The sequence below is a fragment of the Agelaius phoeniceus genome, chromosome 5 (genome assembly GCF_051311805.1).
Source record: "Agelaius phoeniceus isolate bAgePho1 chromosome 5, bAgePho1.hap1, whole genome shotgun sequence".
Taxonomy (NCBI): Eukaryota; Metazoa; Chordata; class Aves; order Passeriformes; family Icteridae; genus Agelaius; species Agelaius phoeniceus.
Window position 1 is genome coordinate 20301797 of NC_135269.1, and position 18505 is coordinate 20320301.

Sequence of the window (18505 nt, forward strand, 5' to 3'; positions counted from 1 at the left end):
GACCAAATTCACACTTGACAGCAGTGAATGGCCATCAGTCTTTTTTGATCAAATTACTGCTCAAACCGCCTAAATTTTACCAACAAAAACATTGTCAATAAACTGTTCCTTCCCAGACAGGGAGGAGGAAGGACCATGATCATCTGTCTCTGAGCTACAAATGAGTTGTGCTCTGTCTGCTCAGCCAGCTCTGTCTCACCTACAGCACACCTGGCCCACAAACCTCATTTATTTTCAACAGAAAACCCCCAGCCACCTGTTCTCCACCAAACTTTTCTAGAGCTGAAAGCTCTGTGTGCTTTGCAGTGCCAAATACTTCAGAGGAAGAGAGTCTCTGTGGCCACCCACATTATATTCAAATGCACAAATGAGCCAAGGAGGTTTGCATAAACAACTTGGTACAAAGTGCTGAGATGCTGCTGTATTTCTGCATGACAAGTTCATTACCATTTGGCATTGGCTCATGCTGATATACAGTGAAAAAGAAAAGGGAGACAGAGAGACAATTCACAGTTACAGTAATTTCATTTTATTTAATAAAAAACAGTATCAGATTAAAAATACAAACACTTTGGGTGATTATCCAGCGTTTTTCCCTGTGTGCCTTGAAGAGCTCAAACCAACCAAGGATTGGGAGAAAAAAACCAAAAAAACCCCCAAAAATAACACCAAACAATTTTGGCTGGAGCTGTAAAATAATGTTGCACCAATTAAATTACACCAAATATATTATTATAACTTTGAAATGGCTTTCAGACCAATAAATAAAAAAAAAGACAAATTCAAATAAAAAAGTTGACTTTGTATTACAAAAAAAAATTAAATAAGAATCACAACACTAATAGTAACAATGTGCAGTCAAGTTTTTTTCTTCTCTTCTAGGAATGATAACATGCCAGTAAACATGTAACATGCCAGTAACATGCCAGTAAATCCCTACGTAACATTTCCAGTTTGGCAGCAAGCAGTCACTCACTCATTCACATTTGTACACAAGGAAGCAGGCCTGGGCAAAAGCCTCGGAGATAGGAGCCTTCAGGATGCTCCTCACTTCCCTACCACCGCCAGCTGAACTCCCTTCCCTTCATCCTGAAATCTCTATAACTCCACTCAAAGTTTAGTGCTAGATGTGCATGGAAGGCGTGATGCCTTGGACAGCACTGCATGGGAGAGCACTGACTCACACCAGCTGAGGATGCAGCTCTTACATACCAGGGCATGAGTTAAAAGCTGTGGCTGCAAGGCACATCCACCCTTTTTTCAGAAAGGCCATGGAGGCTGTGTTGAGTTGTTTTAAAATGCACCACAGCAAACCTGTTAAATCAAACCACCACTGCAAAATGGTGCTGGTTTGGGATGGGGTAAAAAAGCACATGCTGGGCTTGTGAAAGAAGATGAGATGTCTGAATATCATACAGAGAGGTACACATCTGTGACCTGCAGTTGCCCTTCCTGAGCAAATGAAAGTGGGCCAGATTCACTTGACCACCTGAGAGTACATCTCTCAGAGATTTCATGGTTTTGATGCTGTTTATTTCAGAGTCAAATTTCATCATTCAGACCTCTATCCATTTCCTACATTTGGTCCAGTGTAAGTGGATAAGTAAAAGGTAAAGGTTCTCCACAGATTAACTGATTTAGGAGACTCAAGCTGGTTCATCTTTATGCTAGGTAGCCCACTTGATTTTTAGGAGGAACCAGCAGACTTAAGTACCATGACACACTGAATAAGAGGAATCTGCAAGTGAAATAGCTCCTGGTCCCAGATGCCATTGATATATGGACTTATCACCAATTCCCAAGGAATCCCCAGAGGAACTCTATTCGGTTTCTGCACCATCTCTACAGTTTGGGACACAGTGGGTCAAACTCTGCTTTCAGTTCCAGTTACAGGGCAGGAGTGAGATCAGAACTTGTCCCATGCCCCCCTGCTCTGGGTATGAGTGTGGATACAAGTTTTGCAGCTCTGGATCATTTGACATCATCAGCTGAAACCTGTGATTTAATCACACCAGTGCACCTCCAAGAAAGCCAGGGGCTATGTGCTCATGGAAATGAGACTGAAATGGGCCTGAAGATTCCAGTTTGCCCAGGCCTGTCAAACACACAGTGCCTTTCTGACATAGGCTTACATTCAGGTAATCCAGTAGACCCACATGGTACCTTTATGGGAGTTGAAGCCTACGGTCTGGATAGCTGGATATGTCTGAGAACACAAATGCATATCCTTTCTTTTTTTTCAAACTAGTATCATTGCACGCTCAGTACCAGCTACACTAGATAGAGGCAGGCCCACAACTTTATGCTAACTCTGTTATTAAATCTACTGTTACCATTTCATCATTCAATTCTTTCTGCTCTGTTAACACCAACCTAGACACATTTTCATTTGCAGAAAGGCATCTTCCCATTAACTTTCCGACCTCTATCCATTTCCTACATTCTACAACCTTTTCATTACCTAACATTCTGGTTGCAAACTACTGTCACCCCCAAATACTACAAGCTAGCAGCAAGGTGGCACAATTTGCTGATAGTGACTCTAGACTGGAGGGTCAGTTAACCCTTGGGACCCTTTGTCAGATCCATCTTTTTCTGGGCATTCATCTGGCTGGCCATTTTGAAAGAGTCACAGATTGAACATATGGATTGAAATGCCTTAAAAGGTCATTTAGCTGCTGATAACATCCATTCCTTCCAGTTGCCATTATCATTTCTGTGGCTCTGTTTTTGCTGGTAGTTGGAAACAATTTTAGAACTTTCTACCCACTGAAGAGCAATGGGTCTGGTCACTGTGGAAGGTCTAGATATGAATGCCTGCTCCATTGCTTGTCCACAAACACCTCATGAGGTTTTTCTTGGGCAAGTCTCTCAAATTATCTTAGAACATGTTCAGAACCTCTCAAGTCACTCTGCTGGAAGGGACCATGATGACCACTTCACCTGGTGTCCTGCATAATGCAAGCCAAAGATTCCCACTGAGCAATCACTGTACCCAGACAAGTAACTTCAGAGGGAAATAAAGCCTCTTGTTCTAAAAGGCATCCAAATCTGACTTAAAGAATTCAGCTCATCTCTTCAAAAAGCTTATCTAATATTAATTACAAACCTCTCAAAATGTGTGTCCATCATTTCCAGTTTTAATTCTGTCTAGCTTTGACTTTGAGCCATCAAGTCTTGATGCTTTTGTCTGCTAGCTCCTGATGTGCTTTCATCACAGATACAAAGACCAAAGGTTTTTCTCTGGTCAGGTAGGTAATATTTTGAGGACACAAAATTAGAGAAGTGTGAGATGGCTTTGGGGTAACTTTACTTGGAGTTCAGCTAACTAGGTGCAGTCAGCTCCTTTGAATCAAAACCCACCATTGTCAGCAAATCAGTGACCTGGCTTACTCCATCATAAAGGTACAGAAGCAACTCCCTTCCCTCCCTATTCCATTTTCCCTCTGCTAGTTGAGCTTGTTGCAGATCTCTAGGGCTTTCTTGTAGACCTGAGTCACATCATCCATGTCTGTGAGAAGAGAAAAACTGCTGTCCCCCAGACGGTTGCGGTAACGCTTTAGATACTGTGGCCGTGGGCGGTTCTGAAGTCCTTCAAAGTCTTGGATCTGGAGGAAATTTTCAGCAGAGACACAGCTCCGTATTCTCTGCCCGTTTGGCCTGTTCTCTTGCAAATCCAGCAAATCAAATGAGTCACTGGACAAAATACTGTCATCACTAATTACGCTGGAAGGGCGACTGTAACTTCGAGGTAATGCGTCCACAGGCAAGACCATTTCTTCCATGGCCTCCAGCGTTGGTGTGTCAGGGCTAATCAAAGCAGGTTCAATGCTGTTGGTAGAATACTTGCTGTTATGTTTCAAGATGCCCTTACGCCTGCAGGAATGGCTGTAAGACCCATTTCTGGATGGCTCTGTGACCCCTGGAGAAGTGTCACTGTTTACTGTCTTATCATTATTGTCCAAGAGTTCAGAAGATTCACTTCTTTCTGGAGAGGAGTAATAGCCAGACTCCCTCTGCTGAGTTTTCTTTAGGATTCCTTTTTTTGGCATTAGTGAAGACTGCTTAGTGCCATATTTGCCAGCTACCTCTCCCTCTACAACACTTTTAATGGCCACACCAGTCCTACACAACTCTTGCTCCATCTTAAAAGCAGAGGGTAACACTGGGCTGACAACTCCTTCAATGAAACCTGCACTGTGAGAGCGATGTTCACTGTTGCTCCTTTTCTTCAGGATGCCTTTGGGTCTCTTGGAGGTCGGTTTGGTTGCATTTTCAGCTCCTCCTTCCTGGATGGACTGTGAAATGTCATTTTCCTTTTTCGATTTTTTCAGAGACCTTTGTCTCTCTAGTGTGACTTCAGGACCTTTGGGCTTAGAAAGGCACTTGATTTTGGTATCAGTCTCTGGTTGGAGGCCAGTAGAACGGTGATGCCAATCAATGAACCTTGCCAGCAGTGGGGACTCAGAGTCCCTCATGGCATCACAGTCACAGACACTGCTCTTGTAGCCCCAGTTAACCCACCAGTGGTTGGCAATATCTTCAATGGTTGCTCGGCGTTCAGGGTTCACCATCAACATCCACCTGATAAGACCACGAGCATCTATGGGTGAAGAATGGCATGTAACATTTTTAGAACATGGGCATTCTTAGGTTTGTCAGTTTAAATGGAAGTGTGAGGACAATCAAATGAGCAAAAATAATGCTCCATACCACAGAGAAAGTGAAAAGGAACAAGGCTTTGACTGTCAGTCAATGATGGAAAATGCCTCTGAGCACTATTTTATCAGAAGAATATGATTCACTCTGGAAAATGTACTCTGGGCTATCCAATAAATTAATGTTTATACTGTATTAAACAGTTAATAATTCCATATTACTGAAGGAATTCACCAACCTATTGACTCTAATGACAAAACTTAGAGGAAAAGAAAACAAAATTGGGGTATTTTAAATTATCTACACATTATTGCTTCTGTATTTACTTTTTCCATAAACAATGTAGTCTTCTGTGTATTGTAAAGGTTTATTTCCATATAGAGAGCGAGAAGACAGAAAATTGAAAGGAATGGCAAACAACCAAAACAAGATAAATATTAATTTAAATATAATATTTGGATAGATATTTAAGGCTGGAAGGAGTCATTACAATCCATAAGCCAGACTTAGCTGCTACTCTTCTGTCAGATGACTACTTAATGGGCTATCCTTGAAGCCAATGTGAACACAGAGGCATTAATATAGATTTTGGCCTGCCTTCTTTAATAAGAGACTGTGTTGCTCTGGCCATTCACCTTCTCACTGCTTGCAGTAGCCCACAGTGTAGTGAGAGGACTGATCTGTACCAGTATGTTGTACAAGTTTACAGCTTGTCTGAACAATTCCACTTGCAATAGCTAACAGACCTTCCACTGTCATAGATCTACTTAAAAGAGTCCATTACAGCTCCCCAAGGCAACAAAATCTATCTGCTACAAAACTTAAATTTCAAAAGAGCTTTTGAAAAGTGCTGCACCCAGATGGAATTTATAGCAGATGAACTCAGTAGGAGAATGAGATTTTTTTTTGGGTGTACATCATTCTAAAATGACACTGTAACATGTTGGAAGGGGCCAAACAAAATGCTCCATTCTGAACTGCTGTCAGCTCAGTACGTGGCTCTCCCTCCTTTTTCATACCTGAGGTCTGTGTTGGCTCACGATATTCTCCACTGCTGATCTGCCTGATGAGATTTTTGTGATCAAAGCCATCAAAGGGCATCGTTCCATAAACCAGAGTGTAAAGCAATACACCAAGGGCCCAGCTGTCAACCTGAAATACAGACACAACAGGTGTGAGGCCCAGGAAAGTTGATCCCTGCCCTTCTCAATGCCATTAGCACCACAAGAGCAGCATCATGTCCAGCTGCACCTACTGCTGGGCAAAATGGTATCTAACATTTCACTAACCACCCACAGGCAATGTAAACAAAAGTGAAGCAGCTTAAGAACTTCAAATACAGGACAGACCCAAGTGAACTCACATGTACAGTAACATTTTCATTAAGACTCCCTCTCAAGAACATTATCATCAAAGACATCCCCATACCACCACAGAAAAACTGACCCTTCTTACCTCTGGGCCTCTGTAAGGCCGTCCATTAACTATTTCAGGGGAAGCATACAGTGGGCTTCCACAAAAGGTCTGCAGAAACTTGTCTTTATGATAAAGGTTGGAGAGTCCAAAATCAGCAATCTGTAAACAGAATTGCATAAGTCATTTGTAATATTAATGATTTCTTAAAGTAACAAAAAATCCTTTATCAGGAAAGACTTAGCTGTATTTGTCTCTGCCATAGGGAAAACTCGATGTGGGTTTTACTTTTCTCACTAAAGATCCCTCAGAGAAGAAGGGTCCCCAGGTTAAGGCCTCCTGATTAGGAACAAGGATGCTTTGGGTCCATTCACAGAGAGGCCACCAACTGCACAACCATCAGCTGGTAATTTTATCCTGGATGAATTGCGTATGCCTGCAAAGACAATCTCATACTGGGAAGCCTGCTGTCCATTGACTGCTCTTCATCTTGTATAGTCATTAATACAAGAGGAAAGCAAGCAGAAAGTACCACCCTTCTTATCACACACATGCAAGCCAAAAGCCTCGACCTTTAAATTCAACAGGAGGAGGGAGGCAGGAGTGTTGCAGGAAGCTAGAGCATTACTGAAGAAAGTGATTTTTTAAATCATCTGGAATGTAGCTATGCCTGAACAAGAGACAAAGCAAGGCAGTCACTCACTCCTCCAAATTCAGGGACATGGGGCTGAGGAATCTAAGCTGTTAAGCCCACGAGATGTCTATCACAAGATGTCTATCATGAGATAATAAACACAAGTCTGGTTCCTAACTGGAAACAAGAGGCCCAAATCCTGCTTGCCCAACACAAACAAAACTTCCCTCGGGACTGTTTGGAATATTGCCAAATAATCCAGAAATATTCCAGAAAAGTGCAGGATCAGGTCCAAATATTTTATTTACTTCAATTCTCTGTTCTTGTTCTTACAAAACAAAGGCTGAGGATAGCAACACTAAATACTCCCACAACCTCTGCATTTTCTTTGTTTCTCTACACTGTCACTGTCAGATTTTCTGAAAAATCTCTTTGCCCAGGATTTTCTCCTGGGAAGATGAGAAGCCTCAGAGAAAAATGAAACCAATAATTATTTGATTTGCTTCTCCTGTGTTTTGCTGCTTTGGAATGTGTTTGGACATTGTTTACCCACAGGTGGTTGTTTCATTGGTTTCATGTGATTTGTTTTTACTTAATGACCGATGAGTGCCAAGCTGTGTCAGGACTCTGGAAGGAATCACGAGTTTTCATTAGTATGTTTTTAGCCTTCTGTCTGTATCCTTTCTGTATTCTTTAGTATAGTTTAGAGTTTAGTATTCTTTAATATAATATAGATCATAAAATAATAAATTAGCCTTCTAAGAACATGGAGTCAGATTTATCATTCCTTCCCTCGTCGGAGGTCCCTGAAAATACAACATAGCACAAGGCAACACATCTCATTTTCATCTTGTTTAAAACCCAAAATGTTTCTGCTTCCCAGAGATACTTGTATTACTGCCCACAATCAACATAATGCCTACATAAAAGCCATAAAGCACAGGCATAAAAAAAGTATTGTAGATATAAAAGACGGGAGTTTTCTCTGGGGTTTCTTCACCTTATTAATGTCTTTTCTACCAGAAAGAAATTAAATCCCAGGAATTTTCACCAGAGAAAATTCATGAAAACACAAAGTGAGTGGGAAAGAAAAGGACTCGCCAGCACCATCATTCACTCTTGGCTTTCTAAAATGTGTATCATCGATGCCTCTAATACCTGTTGAATTACATTGTTCAGTGAACTCTTGGAAAAGGTTAAGTCTTTGTCTCTACTACCTCAACTAGTACAGTTACACTGTAACTGTGTCAGAAGTTACAGAAGACACAGTTGAGATGAAAACAGGAACACAAATATGCTTTACGAACAGGCAGAAATAGATATATAGTTGTTAGATACTTTCATGTTAGAAATACAAACTTTTTATATATCCTTTTTACACAATTTTTAAAGTCACAAGTCAGATATGAGATTTCATGCTTCACTCTTCCCTATTTTGATGTTCCGCTTGTGCAGGTGTTTACTGACAATCTATATTCATCCTGATCAAAGAGCAGCTGATTTCTGTTCATTAATTTTAATTCATCTCAACATGTTCATTCATAGATTGAATCCACTCAGTCCCTCAGACAGCGTATTATCAACCAACAGCAGAAAATTCAACCCTTAAATACATGCTGTTTGTAAAATCTTCATTGTATGGTTGGAATGTCATTGAAAACAGCTGGTGTAGAATTGCAGTCTGCAAACATATTCTCATGGCTCAGATTGCACTTAATTGCCTTAAATTCTACTTTCTTATCAAGTCACCCTGCCTGGCCAGCAGGAAGTTAGTTTTAAGCCTTATGAAGTCTGTCCTGTCAATCAGGGGAAGAATGGGATCATTTCAGTGTTAAAAATTCGTGCTGGTCATTGATTTTTATTTTAGTTCAGGATGCAGCTAAGCCAAGGACAAACACTGCACAGTGTGATTCCTTATGAAAATACATTCCCTTAACACCATGGAATGTATAAAATGCATACGGATGTGCATGAATATATATATATATATATGTATTTTTATATATATATATATATATATATAAATATATTTATATATAATATATTTTTATATATACACACACACACACACACACACATATAGGGATACATGCCATTGTTCACTCTAAGAAACTCTCAGACTTGGGCATTCGTGCTTTCATTTTGACCATTCAGGAAAAGAGTATTTATGTTACAATCCACTCCCATGCTCACAGACTGATGTTTATCAGCTTTTCCCATTAAAATTGTCATGCCCCCCAAAACAAGATTAATAGAAGCCAACATTACTTCATGTTCTTGGCACTTAAATGGAACTAAGTCAAAAAAGTCAAAAAAACTTCCTAAACTGGGAGGAGCAGAAAAGTGGACTTCCATTCCTCTTGCTTCAGGAGTATATGTTTCATATTTATTGATAGCTATGTTAAATCAGATGTAAGTTATTGTTGAAGTGTGGAATGTAAATTCCACGAAGTTTACACTCATGGAAATTGTCAGCTTTATGACACTTAAGAATCTGTCCCTCTGTAGTGCAGATAGAGAAATAATTACGTCTCTTAAAGCAAATGAAATATATGTGCAGTTGGTGAGACTTCCAGCAAAGTAAATCCCAATTCCATACATTTAGTCTGTATATACAAAACCCTCGTGGGTTTTTAGTGGTTAGTCTGACTGGTGTCCCCTTACCAGCCCAAGAGAATGAGCAGTTAGCAGGATTATGTTACTGTTATACTTGCATTGTTCTACTCTTCTGTCACTTTGGGGTTGATCATACGGTTATGTCAACCTCTGCTAGATATCTCTTTTAGCTGCAATTCCCAGCCTAGGAACCATTCTCATCCCTACTGTGAACAAGGATGTTCAGTCTCACAAGCGTTTAAAGCTCATTTGATTCATTTATGTCTGCTGCATTTAGTTGTTTTCAGTAAAAGTCTGCAGGAAATAGTACTGCATACAAGTCCATAAAAAACTTAGTAATACACCACAGATTGGATCACTTTTTCCTCTCATTGCACTCCATCACTGGCCTGTGGATATGCAGAACTCTTCAAAATATGTACTTTTTGTGCTTCCAGACACTGGTGTTTCCTTGTTGCTGTATTCTAACATGACTCTGCTTCCAGAGATTTTTACTCACCATCACAGCTCTTAAAAACAAAACAAACTCCTTCTTATGTCTCTTATGACACTTCTTTATGACCTTCATTTAATTATCTAAAGCTTAAGAATGGTTTCCAAGCTAGTGTAGTAACAAGTAAAATGGCTCGGGACCCTTTTAGGTTGGATAATAATTTCTAATGGATTACTTGTCCTCTTTATTCCCTGTTTTAAAAGTATTATTTAAGCTGCTATACAGGGATCCATTTTTGCAACATTATATTTTTTCTTCACATTATTATGACATGTTTTTTAAATCATAATGCATAGATCACTGGCTTCATCAGAAACATGTATTTAATTGCACATTGCAGCCAAGAACAAAGAGATTCCTTTAATTTTCTCATTCTTAAAATCAAACTGCCAATTTTGTGTTTGTAATCCACTGAATTAAATATAAATACTAGGAAAGTACAGATAAGACTATCAATCCATTTCTAGAAAATGCCTTCTCCTGAGTATTTGAAGCCTTCAGTCAATACCAAACCCCTGCATTTTTTTTCTGCCTGAACAAACCACTTGTAAGTACTCTCAGAATGCGGACCTGATAAATTTACTCCTAATAAATAATTTATGGTTCCATATGTGTTTCCTTGCCAACAGTTACTGTTTAGTGAAACAAAGAAAAAGTGGGAAGTAAAATTCTGTGCAAGTAACACAGAAACCACAGCAACATATTGAAAACCTCAGCATAAGGGAAATAGTGGCTGTATGTTTACCATCAAGTATTCAAAGCTGACCTTAGTCACAAGGTTCAGAAAAAGAGAGCAGAGAGAAAAAGAAAAACCATACCATTATGCATCTCTTGAAGCAATCCAAATTCAAACATATTGACTGTAAGATGTATGAAATACCAATACCTTCCTGAATTCAGTCTGTTTTTCAGTTTCATGAGACCCTTTGCACAAGTAGTGACTAGGGGACAGCCAAGAAGCCACCTCCCCATGCCAAGGCAGCCTTGCCTGCTCAGAAGCCTTAACAGTGAAGAAATGTAGCTGAGGAAAGGCTGGAAATACAAAAAACACCTACAGCAGTTTAAACACAATACAAGTCAGGAAAGGGAAACCCTCAAGAAAAGCATGTCCAAATGACTGGAAGGTATGTGAGGAGGCAGAGCCACCTGAATTTCTTCCACAGCACTGCCACTCGCTATGGCAGCTGAAATGCATCTGTGGTTCTGAAGCCCTTGAGTCAGGTCCAAGTGCAGACCATACAAAGCCACCTATCCTTGCCCCATCCTTCTGCTCTACCCACAGGAGAACAACTCCCATAAAGGACAGAGGGGCAGGAGCAGAGCTGTCTGACAAAGCTCAGCTCCCCAGAGGCTTGAGGAAATGATTGGTTTTGCGTATGAGGACCACAGTGCAGAGATCCAGCCCTCCACAGCTAGCAAATTCCACAAATTCCTCATTTCTCTCAAGAATTCTCTGATTAGCTGGGAAGATAGTTTGGCGTGTAATGTGAAAAGAAAGCTCATCCTGCCTGCGGAAGCCTGATTTGTATACAATGTCCTTGAAAGGCTACTTTTTGTTTTCAGCACTGCTGGGAACGGCTCTGGCTGCTGCAGACAGTGTCCCTAGGAACAGGAGAGGGGAGGTCTGCTCCAACACTGGATGCTAACAGCAAAACACCCAAATATTGCCTTGGATGGGCCTTCTGTAAAAGACTATTTTTGGAAACCACGTATTTATGTGCCTTTAATCCACTAGCTGATCCAAGTTAGCTTCTGTCATCAGCATTACACAGATGGCAGCTACCACATGTTACTTTCCACTTCCATTGCACATCAGCTCAAAATGAAGGCAATCTCTCCACTGTGAAGCACAGAAGGCAGTGCCTACAGCCCCAGGGCTTTCAGGAGAGACAAAAGGAAGACCCAGGCTATTTAGGTACTGGGCTACACAAGTAGCTCCTTGATTACTTTTTTAATTAAATAAGGATGCTCAAGCATCAGCAGAAACTCTTTGGTGTTCCTCCCTCTGCTTGTTTGTCCATGGATGAGCACATCCAGCCACTCTTACATCCAGCTACCCAAGGAGGAAAAAAGTTGAAAGTGAAACAGGTTCAGCCACCTGGAAATTACACTTATTTTATAGAGGAATACAGATAGGATATATATATAGGAAATTACTCTGGAAATAAAATCTCTGCATTATTTAGCTTTGTGCTGCAGCTATAAACAATAGAAGAAAAAGACAGGAAAAAAAGTCACTCTCATGCTTTCACTGGGGAGAAATGGCATGGAAATGACATCACTGACATCACTACCCAAAGTATACGTTTGTGTCTGAAGTTCCAAGGCCATTTCCTAATGAAGCACATGTGCTTTACTAGGTTTATTTTGAAACTCTATTTGCTTATTTTCCAGCCATGATCAAAAGAACATTCAGACTGTTCTGTAGGAGGCACTTGAACCCTGTAGACCAGAACAGTTTTTTCCTAGCCCCAGAAGCAGCCAGTAATAATATCCTTTGTACAATAAGCCCAACTGCACGAAATGCTCTGCTGTTTTCTACCAGTGGGTAGATACTGCATTTAGAATCGTGGCCTTTGTGTGGCAGGACAGGGCTTTCACCTCCAAAGTATGCAGAACTTCATCTAGTGTGTATTACTGGCAATCAGTGGTGTCTTCCCCCAACCTCCAGCCTCCAGCCTCTTGCTAGATGCTGTTGCTTAGTAGCTGTTACCATAACAATGGCTCTTCTAATGCCTTGGGTAAAAATGCCATAAAACATGCAAATCCATTCTGAGAAACTGAGAAAAAGAATCTTACCTTAATATTAAAATTGTCATCAAGAAGAATGTTTTCCAATTTTAGGTCCCTGTGGACAACACCATTCTGAAACAAGGAAGAAAAAAATGGGGAAGAGCGTGAGAAAATATTGGAAAAATTAAAGGTGAGCTGGCTGGGTGGTCTTTACATCTACATTTCAGGGCTGATTTCACTGTCATAACACTCATGGCCCAGTGACTAGTGGCAGGCGCTGTATTAGTCACTTGGTGTGTGGTTAAGGGAAGAATGACTGGAATCTGTCCTCCCACAGACACTCTGAAACATCAGGAGGTGGGGGCGGGGGAGGGGGCAGAGGGCTGGGGGATGTATTCTCAGAACTTAATTTCATCCTGGATCCTGCCCCCACTGTGTGAAAGCAGGATATTCTTCCCAGGCACGAGAAACCAATATCTGTCAATGACGTTAGCCCCTATAAAAGCCCACATTCCTCCAATGAGTAGCCATGTGGATCATGGATCAGGGGAGTTATAATCCCAAAGGACTGTAAATGTTAGATATGGAAGCAAACAGACTGGGTCTAGGTCAGAGCCTTCTTTACAGAAACTTGGGAAAATTAAATGCATCAGGAATGGCACTGCAGCTTTTCAGCACTATGCAGTGAGGACTTCGACAAATCCCATTTTTTATCAGAATTCAGGTAGAGACTTAAGTGTTTTAAGAATTCAAATTAAAATTGTGTTAGCTGCTCATTGCCTTTAGCCTCATACAAGTTTTGGCTCTATGCAGTTGTTTCATAAACAGGAATAAAAGGTCCATGATGACAGCCAGTCAGCTACCTTGGGTTTAATTGCTTGATTTGTTATTCCAAGTGGATACCATGATGGGTAAGGTCATTAGCAAATGGTATCTTTCCTGCTACATCTGGTAAAGTTACTTTTACTTATCCAGAATGAGTATGTACTAAAGCTCATGCATGAACCTCATAGCTTTCTCTTGGCTTTTTCTTTCATATATTATATCTCCTATTCTAAAGTTGTTTACTAGTGTATTCAAATTGCAAACTAACACTTGTTTGAATGCATTAATATTAATGCTGTAGAGGTTATATGGGATGCCTTCTTTAGTTGATGTTGTAATTTCTGAGTTTTTAAATGTCAGGAGAAATATTTTAAAGGCAAAAATGCAAGGTTTGCCTAAACTAAGGGTGTGTCTGGTATCTGTCATAGCACAGGAAAACATCATTAGTCTTTAAAAAGGCACTAGTTCAGTGTAGTGCTTTTAATGAAGATCTTCTGTTGTACTGATAAAACCATGTATTCTGATACTTAATAATGAATGCTGTTGCCTCAGACATGCTTTGAAATATATGCCAGTAATCAGCCTTGAAACAGCATTTTTTACCATTAAATCCTTTGCTCACCTTATGGCAGTAATGCACAGCAGAGACTATTTGTCGGAAGAAGTGTCTTGTCTCTCTTTCGCTTAATCGCCGCCTCTCACTGATGTAATCGTACAACTCTCCTTTACTTGCATACTCCATGATGATCACAATCTTATCTTTATTTTCAAACACTGCACAGAAGAAAAGAAAAAAAACACCACAGTTGATTTAATACATTTTAAAATTGACACTTGAAAGAGTGAAGAAGACTCGGGATGTCTGATCACATCCTAGACCACCAATGAGGCCTGGAAAGACGTACTAACAAATCCCACTGCAAAAAGCAAGTTCCAAAGCTACTTTTTACCAGAGGAAGATTACAACACCTCAGACCAAGAGAAGGAAATTGAGTTTATCCTCTCTTTCATATGGCTACATGAACCTCTCTGTCTCAAATAATATGGGGTCACAAGGTGGCAAAGAGTGAGGTGAGGTGGACACTTGTGCCAGTAATATATGAATACCAGCTCCTGCTCCAGCACAGAATTCCTTGTACAAGTAGCCCACTTGAGGCCAGAGGACAAGCAGACAGGAAAGGGTTTGGAAAGGGCTCATAGAAGGCATAATACATTCTTGTCTTCAGTAACTGAAACAGGATTGCCATTTGGCTTACAATGACTGTTGGTTGTCTTTCACCTACCACCAAAATCCAAGAAGTATCCAACTGATGGATGTGCCCTCCTCCATCCCAACTCTCTGTGACAGCATAGCGGCATAGACACCTGAGCTTGCTATGGCTGCAGCACCTCCAGAACAGTACAGCTCTTGTCAGTGTGGCTCTGTACCTCGTCTCATGCAAACAGTTCTTCCTCAAGCGTCCTTATTTCCTGCCACTACCATACGTCCCACTGCATGTCACAGACTGAATGCTGTAATCCTCTGTCACTTGTGCAGAGCCGGCAGCAATGCACAACGCCAGCTTAAGCAGAGCAAGGAAAATCATCTCATCCACGCCACAGCCTGACTGTTCTTCGGGGCAGAGAGTATGCTGTGTCACATGCTGTCAAGGACTTCGCTGTGAGTGGCAGATAACTAATATTTAATCTAGTAAAGCAGGCTGTTAATAGTCTGGAATTGCTGTAATTTCCTGGCTGCTAAATAGCTCTTCTCTTTTTCACTGAAAATCCATTGCAACCCACAGGAAACTTCCTGCACCTGCCATAAGTAACCACTGCTATATGAAAACATGGTGATTTTTCCTTTCTTTTTATCTGTGGCAGCCCTGGTCACACTGGCAGCAAGGCAAATACAAATTAATCAGGTTAAAGGATCTATTACAGATAGATGCTAGTTTTGACAAGCCCAACTGTAATGATGCCTTCCTGTATCTCTTTATCAAAGCTCAGCCAGTAGTCTTTGGTGATTAAAAAAAAACAGAATTAAGCTTCAGCTTTTGCAGTGAATGTGAAGCTGCCTCTCTTAACACACAGATATTTACTTCTCTTAGGCCTTGTCTCATGTCCTCTCACACTCTGTCACTCAAATCTACAAGCCAAAGCCTCTGCAGTTCACTCTAACACCCCTGAATCCCAGCCAAACAGCTCTGATAAAAGAGAGAGCAAACAGCCAGATAAAATTGGCTGCTTACTTGTCTGCTGGCCTCACTGTACCCCGAAGCAGAGGCCTCTGCCAGTGATTACATCCTATGTGCATCCTCATTAGCAATAAACTTCGGAAACTGGGAAAGCCGTCTCTGGATGGATTATACATACAGAATCCTCTCCAAGAAAGACAGACTGATACTGTCTGGGAAAAACTGAACATGCCCCATGTCATACAGGGAAGCGCTGTGATGTGTTACCAATAAAACAGTAATGCGCACATTCGCTTCTCTAAGCTTGGAAAGGCTTGTTAGGTACAGGCTTTTTTAAGAAGGCAAAAAGAAATAGCAAGCTGAGACAAATCACTGAAAATGCTCTCATATAAGAGATATGATTTAAAACAAACACATAAACCACACAACAACAACAACAAAATTCCCCGAAACCCCAGCTGATTCCATGATTTAAGGGTTATTGTATCATGCACACACATGTATCACGCACATGTAGGTGAAGTTGACACATGGCAGAGATGATCTCAGTGTACTTTCATGGAAATACATATCCAGGCAGTTCCAACTGAGGACCACCCTCAGCTCAGAGGCACATTTGCCCTTGGCTCTTCTTGCCCCACTCCCCCAAAAGCTGATGCCCCACCAGGTGTTCAGTGCTCCTGGTGACAGTAACAGCAACAACAGTCCTGCCACGATAGAGCATTCTTCCAGGCAGTGTTTTTATGAAAGTTTTGCCTTCATTACTCAGTTCTAAGAGTCTTCTCAAATCGTCCTTGATGTTCTGAAGTTTTAAATCCTAAAATGTAATTCTTTTGGACTCAAATTTGCCATATTAATACAAGTCCTGATCCAGATGTATTTTCCAACATTTCTACAGAAATGAGGAGGAAAGCATTTGGTTTGGAGGAATGTGCATTCAAAGGCACTTTCCATTTCAAATGTTCTCTTACACCCTCTAGGAAACTGAGATAATACCATCAAGCTGAATTTAGGAAGGCATAAATCCCTGTTCCAAATTTCAAATTTTTGTCACAAAGCCATACTAGAATGGAAACAGAATTGTTCCAGAAACTCATATTTGGTTTTCAGTTTACCAGCACACTTTTTTTCACGAGGGAAAATTTTAAGAGGGAAACTATCCTTGAACTTAGGTGACATTACAGAGGCCTCCTCACCATCATCATAGCTGGACAATTACAGAATTAAACAGCAAATTGTTTCTCCCCCCAGGAGCAGAGGTGAATAGGGAGGTATTTTTTTACAACTGTGTCATTTCACATCAGAGCACCTCCACAGTATCAGCTGAACCTCAGGAGTGGGCACGGAGCTATCTTCTGCAGAGAGGGAACTGAACAGCAGACAGAAAAATCTAAAATGAGAGCTGCAGCTGAAGGAAGAGGAGGTTGAAAGGCAGTGGGATTTATGTCTATACACACACACATACCCTTAAAGAGGAATTTAGTGGTCAAGACTATCAGGCAGATGAAAAGGTGGTATTCTGGCAATTCTCACACCATCAGCCAAGTACACCATGAATTTTCCCAGTAGTATTTAGGATGTCAGGCAGGTTTCACACAGGCACTTCTGAATTTCCCTTCTGAGCACAGCATGTAGTTTTATAAACAAATGCTCAAGAAAGCCTCGTGGCCAATGGCTGGAGGAAGAGGGCATTAATTAAAGCTGGATTGACTTACTGCAAAGAATAATGAGGTAATAAATATAATGCCCTGTTAGCACCTGGGCTGTAACTTGTGGGCTGATGATGGACGGGTTGTCTCCATATAGCTTTGGGGACTGCTCGGTTCACTCTTTGTTTTTGCTGCAGATGATTTATTACCTGCCATCCTACTGCATATTCATTCTGAAACTCATCCTCACCTAGAAGTGTGCCTGAACCCTGGCTGCACCTACTGCCAGCAGAGAAGCGCATGGCTTTGGCAGTTCCTGGCTGAACCCCAGGAACTTCCCAAATCTTGCTGCTTCTGGGACAGCCATGTCATATAAGCCTGCTCCTCAGCCCTGAGCAAGGTCAAGGGATGGAGACCATGTATGAGTAAGGTGGGGCTGCTTTAGCTTCTTTCAAACCATCAATACTCTATAAATGGCTAGCCAAATTAGATAAGCAGAGAACTGTCAATACCAACACCCATACATGGATAGCAGAGGAGATGGTCTGTCAATTAAGAATCAAGATAGGGGGGTTGCTTAGATACTAGGCACAAGCTTCATCTATTAGAGGGGACAGCAGCAGGAGAAATGCTTGCTACCGGCTGTGTGTCATCTATTTCTGAGCGTCTGTGTTTATTTGCACCACTCTGAGTTACTCTGAGAGCTGCAACAAGACCTTGATGCGGCAGGAGAGCTGCTGCACTCCTCAGCCATAGTGGTCAAGTGCTGCTGCAGAGTAGTGCTTGCAAATCACTACTACTCCTTAGCAGACAGAGCCTGCCAGCTGAAGGATTGACTGTGGAGATGACTGCACTTTATGGCCACAGGGGAGAAAGCAGGGACAGCAGTGTGAGAGCACATCAGGAAGCAGGAGCAGGAACAGCATGAACCTCATGGTGTAAGGAAAAATGTGATTGTATCCCCAGGAGAGGAACAAAGGACTAAGACATTGGCCACAGCAACGCAGAGAAGCAGCATTTTCCAGGGGCTGCAAGTTTGCTTGGGCTTGGTCTGGTCAAAACCACTTGGTTTTAGTTTCCAAAAGCCTTGGGAACCTAAGCAGCAAAGGGTGCTTAACATACAGTGGGTCAAAGATTTCTTAGTTAACTCTAACATGTTTGTTTCTTTTTTAAAAGTGACAGAGAAAAAGTCTATACCTCCAGGCTCATAATTGAAACCACATCTGCTGACTTCAAAGTTCTTTGAAGAACATAAATGTGAAATTGGGAAAGAATTTCATTTTTCACTATCAAAGAGATATCTGAG

The 18505-nt window shown here is 41.2% G+C and overlaps 1 protein-coding gene across 1 annotated transcript in view; it reads right to left on the reverse strand.

Annotated features, from left to right (window-relative positions):
- Positions 1-506: 506 nt before the first annotated feature.
- Positions 507-18505, reverse strand: part of NUAK1 (NUAK family kinase 1) — a 47222-nt gene continuing 29223 nt past the window's right edge. The window contains exons 3-7 of the mRNA XM_054632343.2: positions 13996-14147; positions 12615-12680; positions 6115-6234; positions 5679-5811; positions 507-4603 (exon numbers count right to left, since the gene is read on the reverse strand). Coding sequence (XP_054488318.2) covers positions 3450-4603; positions 5679-5811; positions 6115-6234; positions 12615-12680; positions 13996-14147 — 1625 coding nt within the window. The 3' untranslated portion in view covers positions 507-3449. The remainder of the gene's footprint in view (positions 4604-5678; positions 5812-6114; positions 6235-12614; positions 12681-13995; positions 14148-18505) is intronic.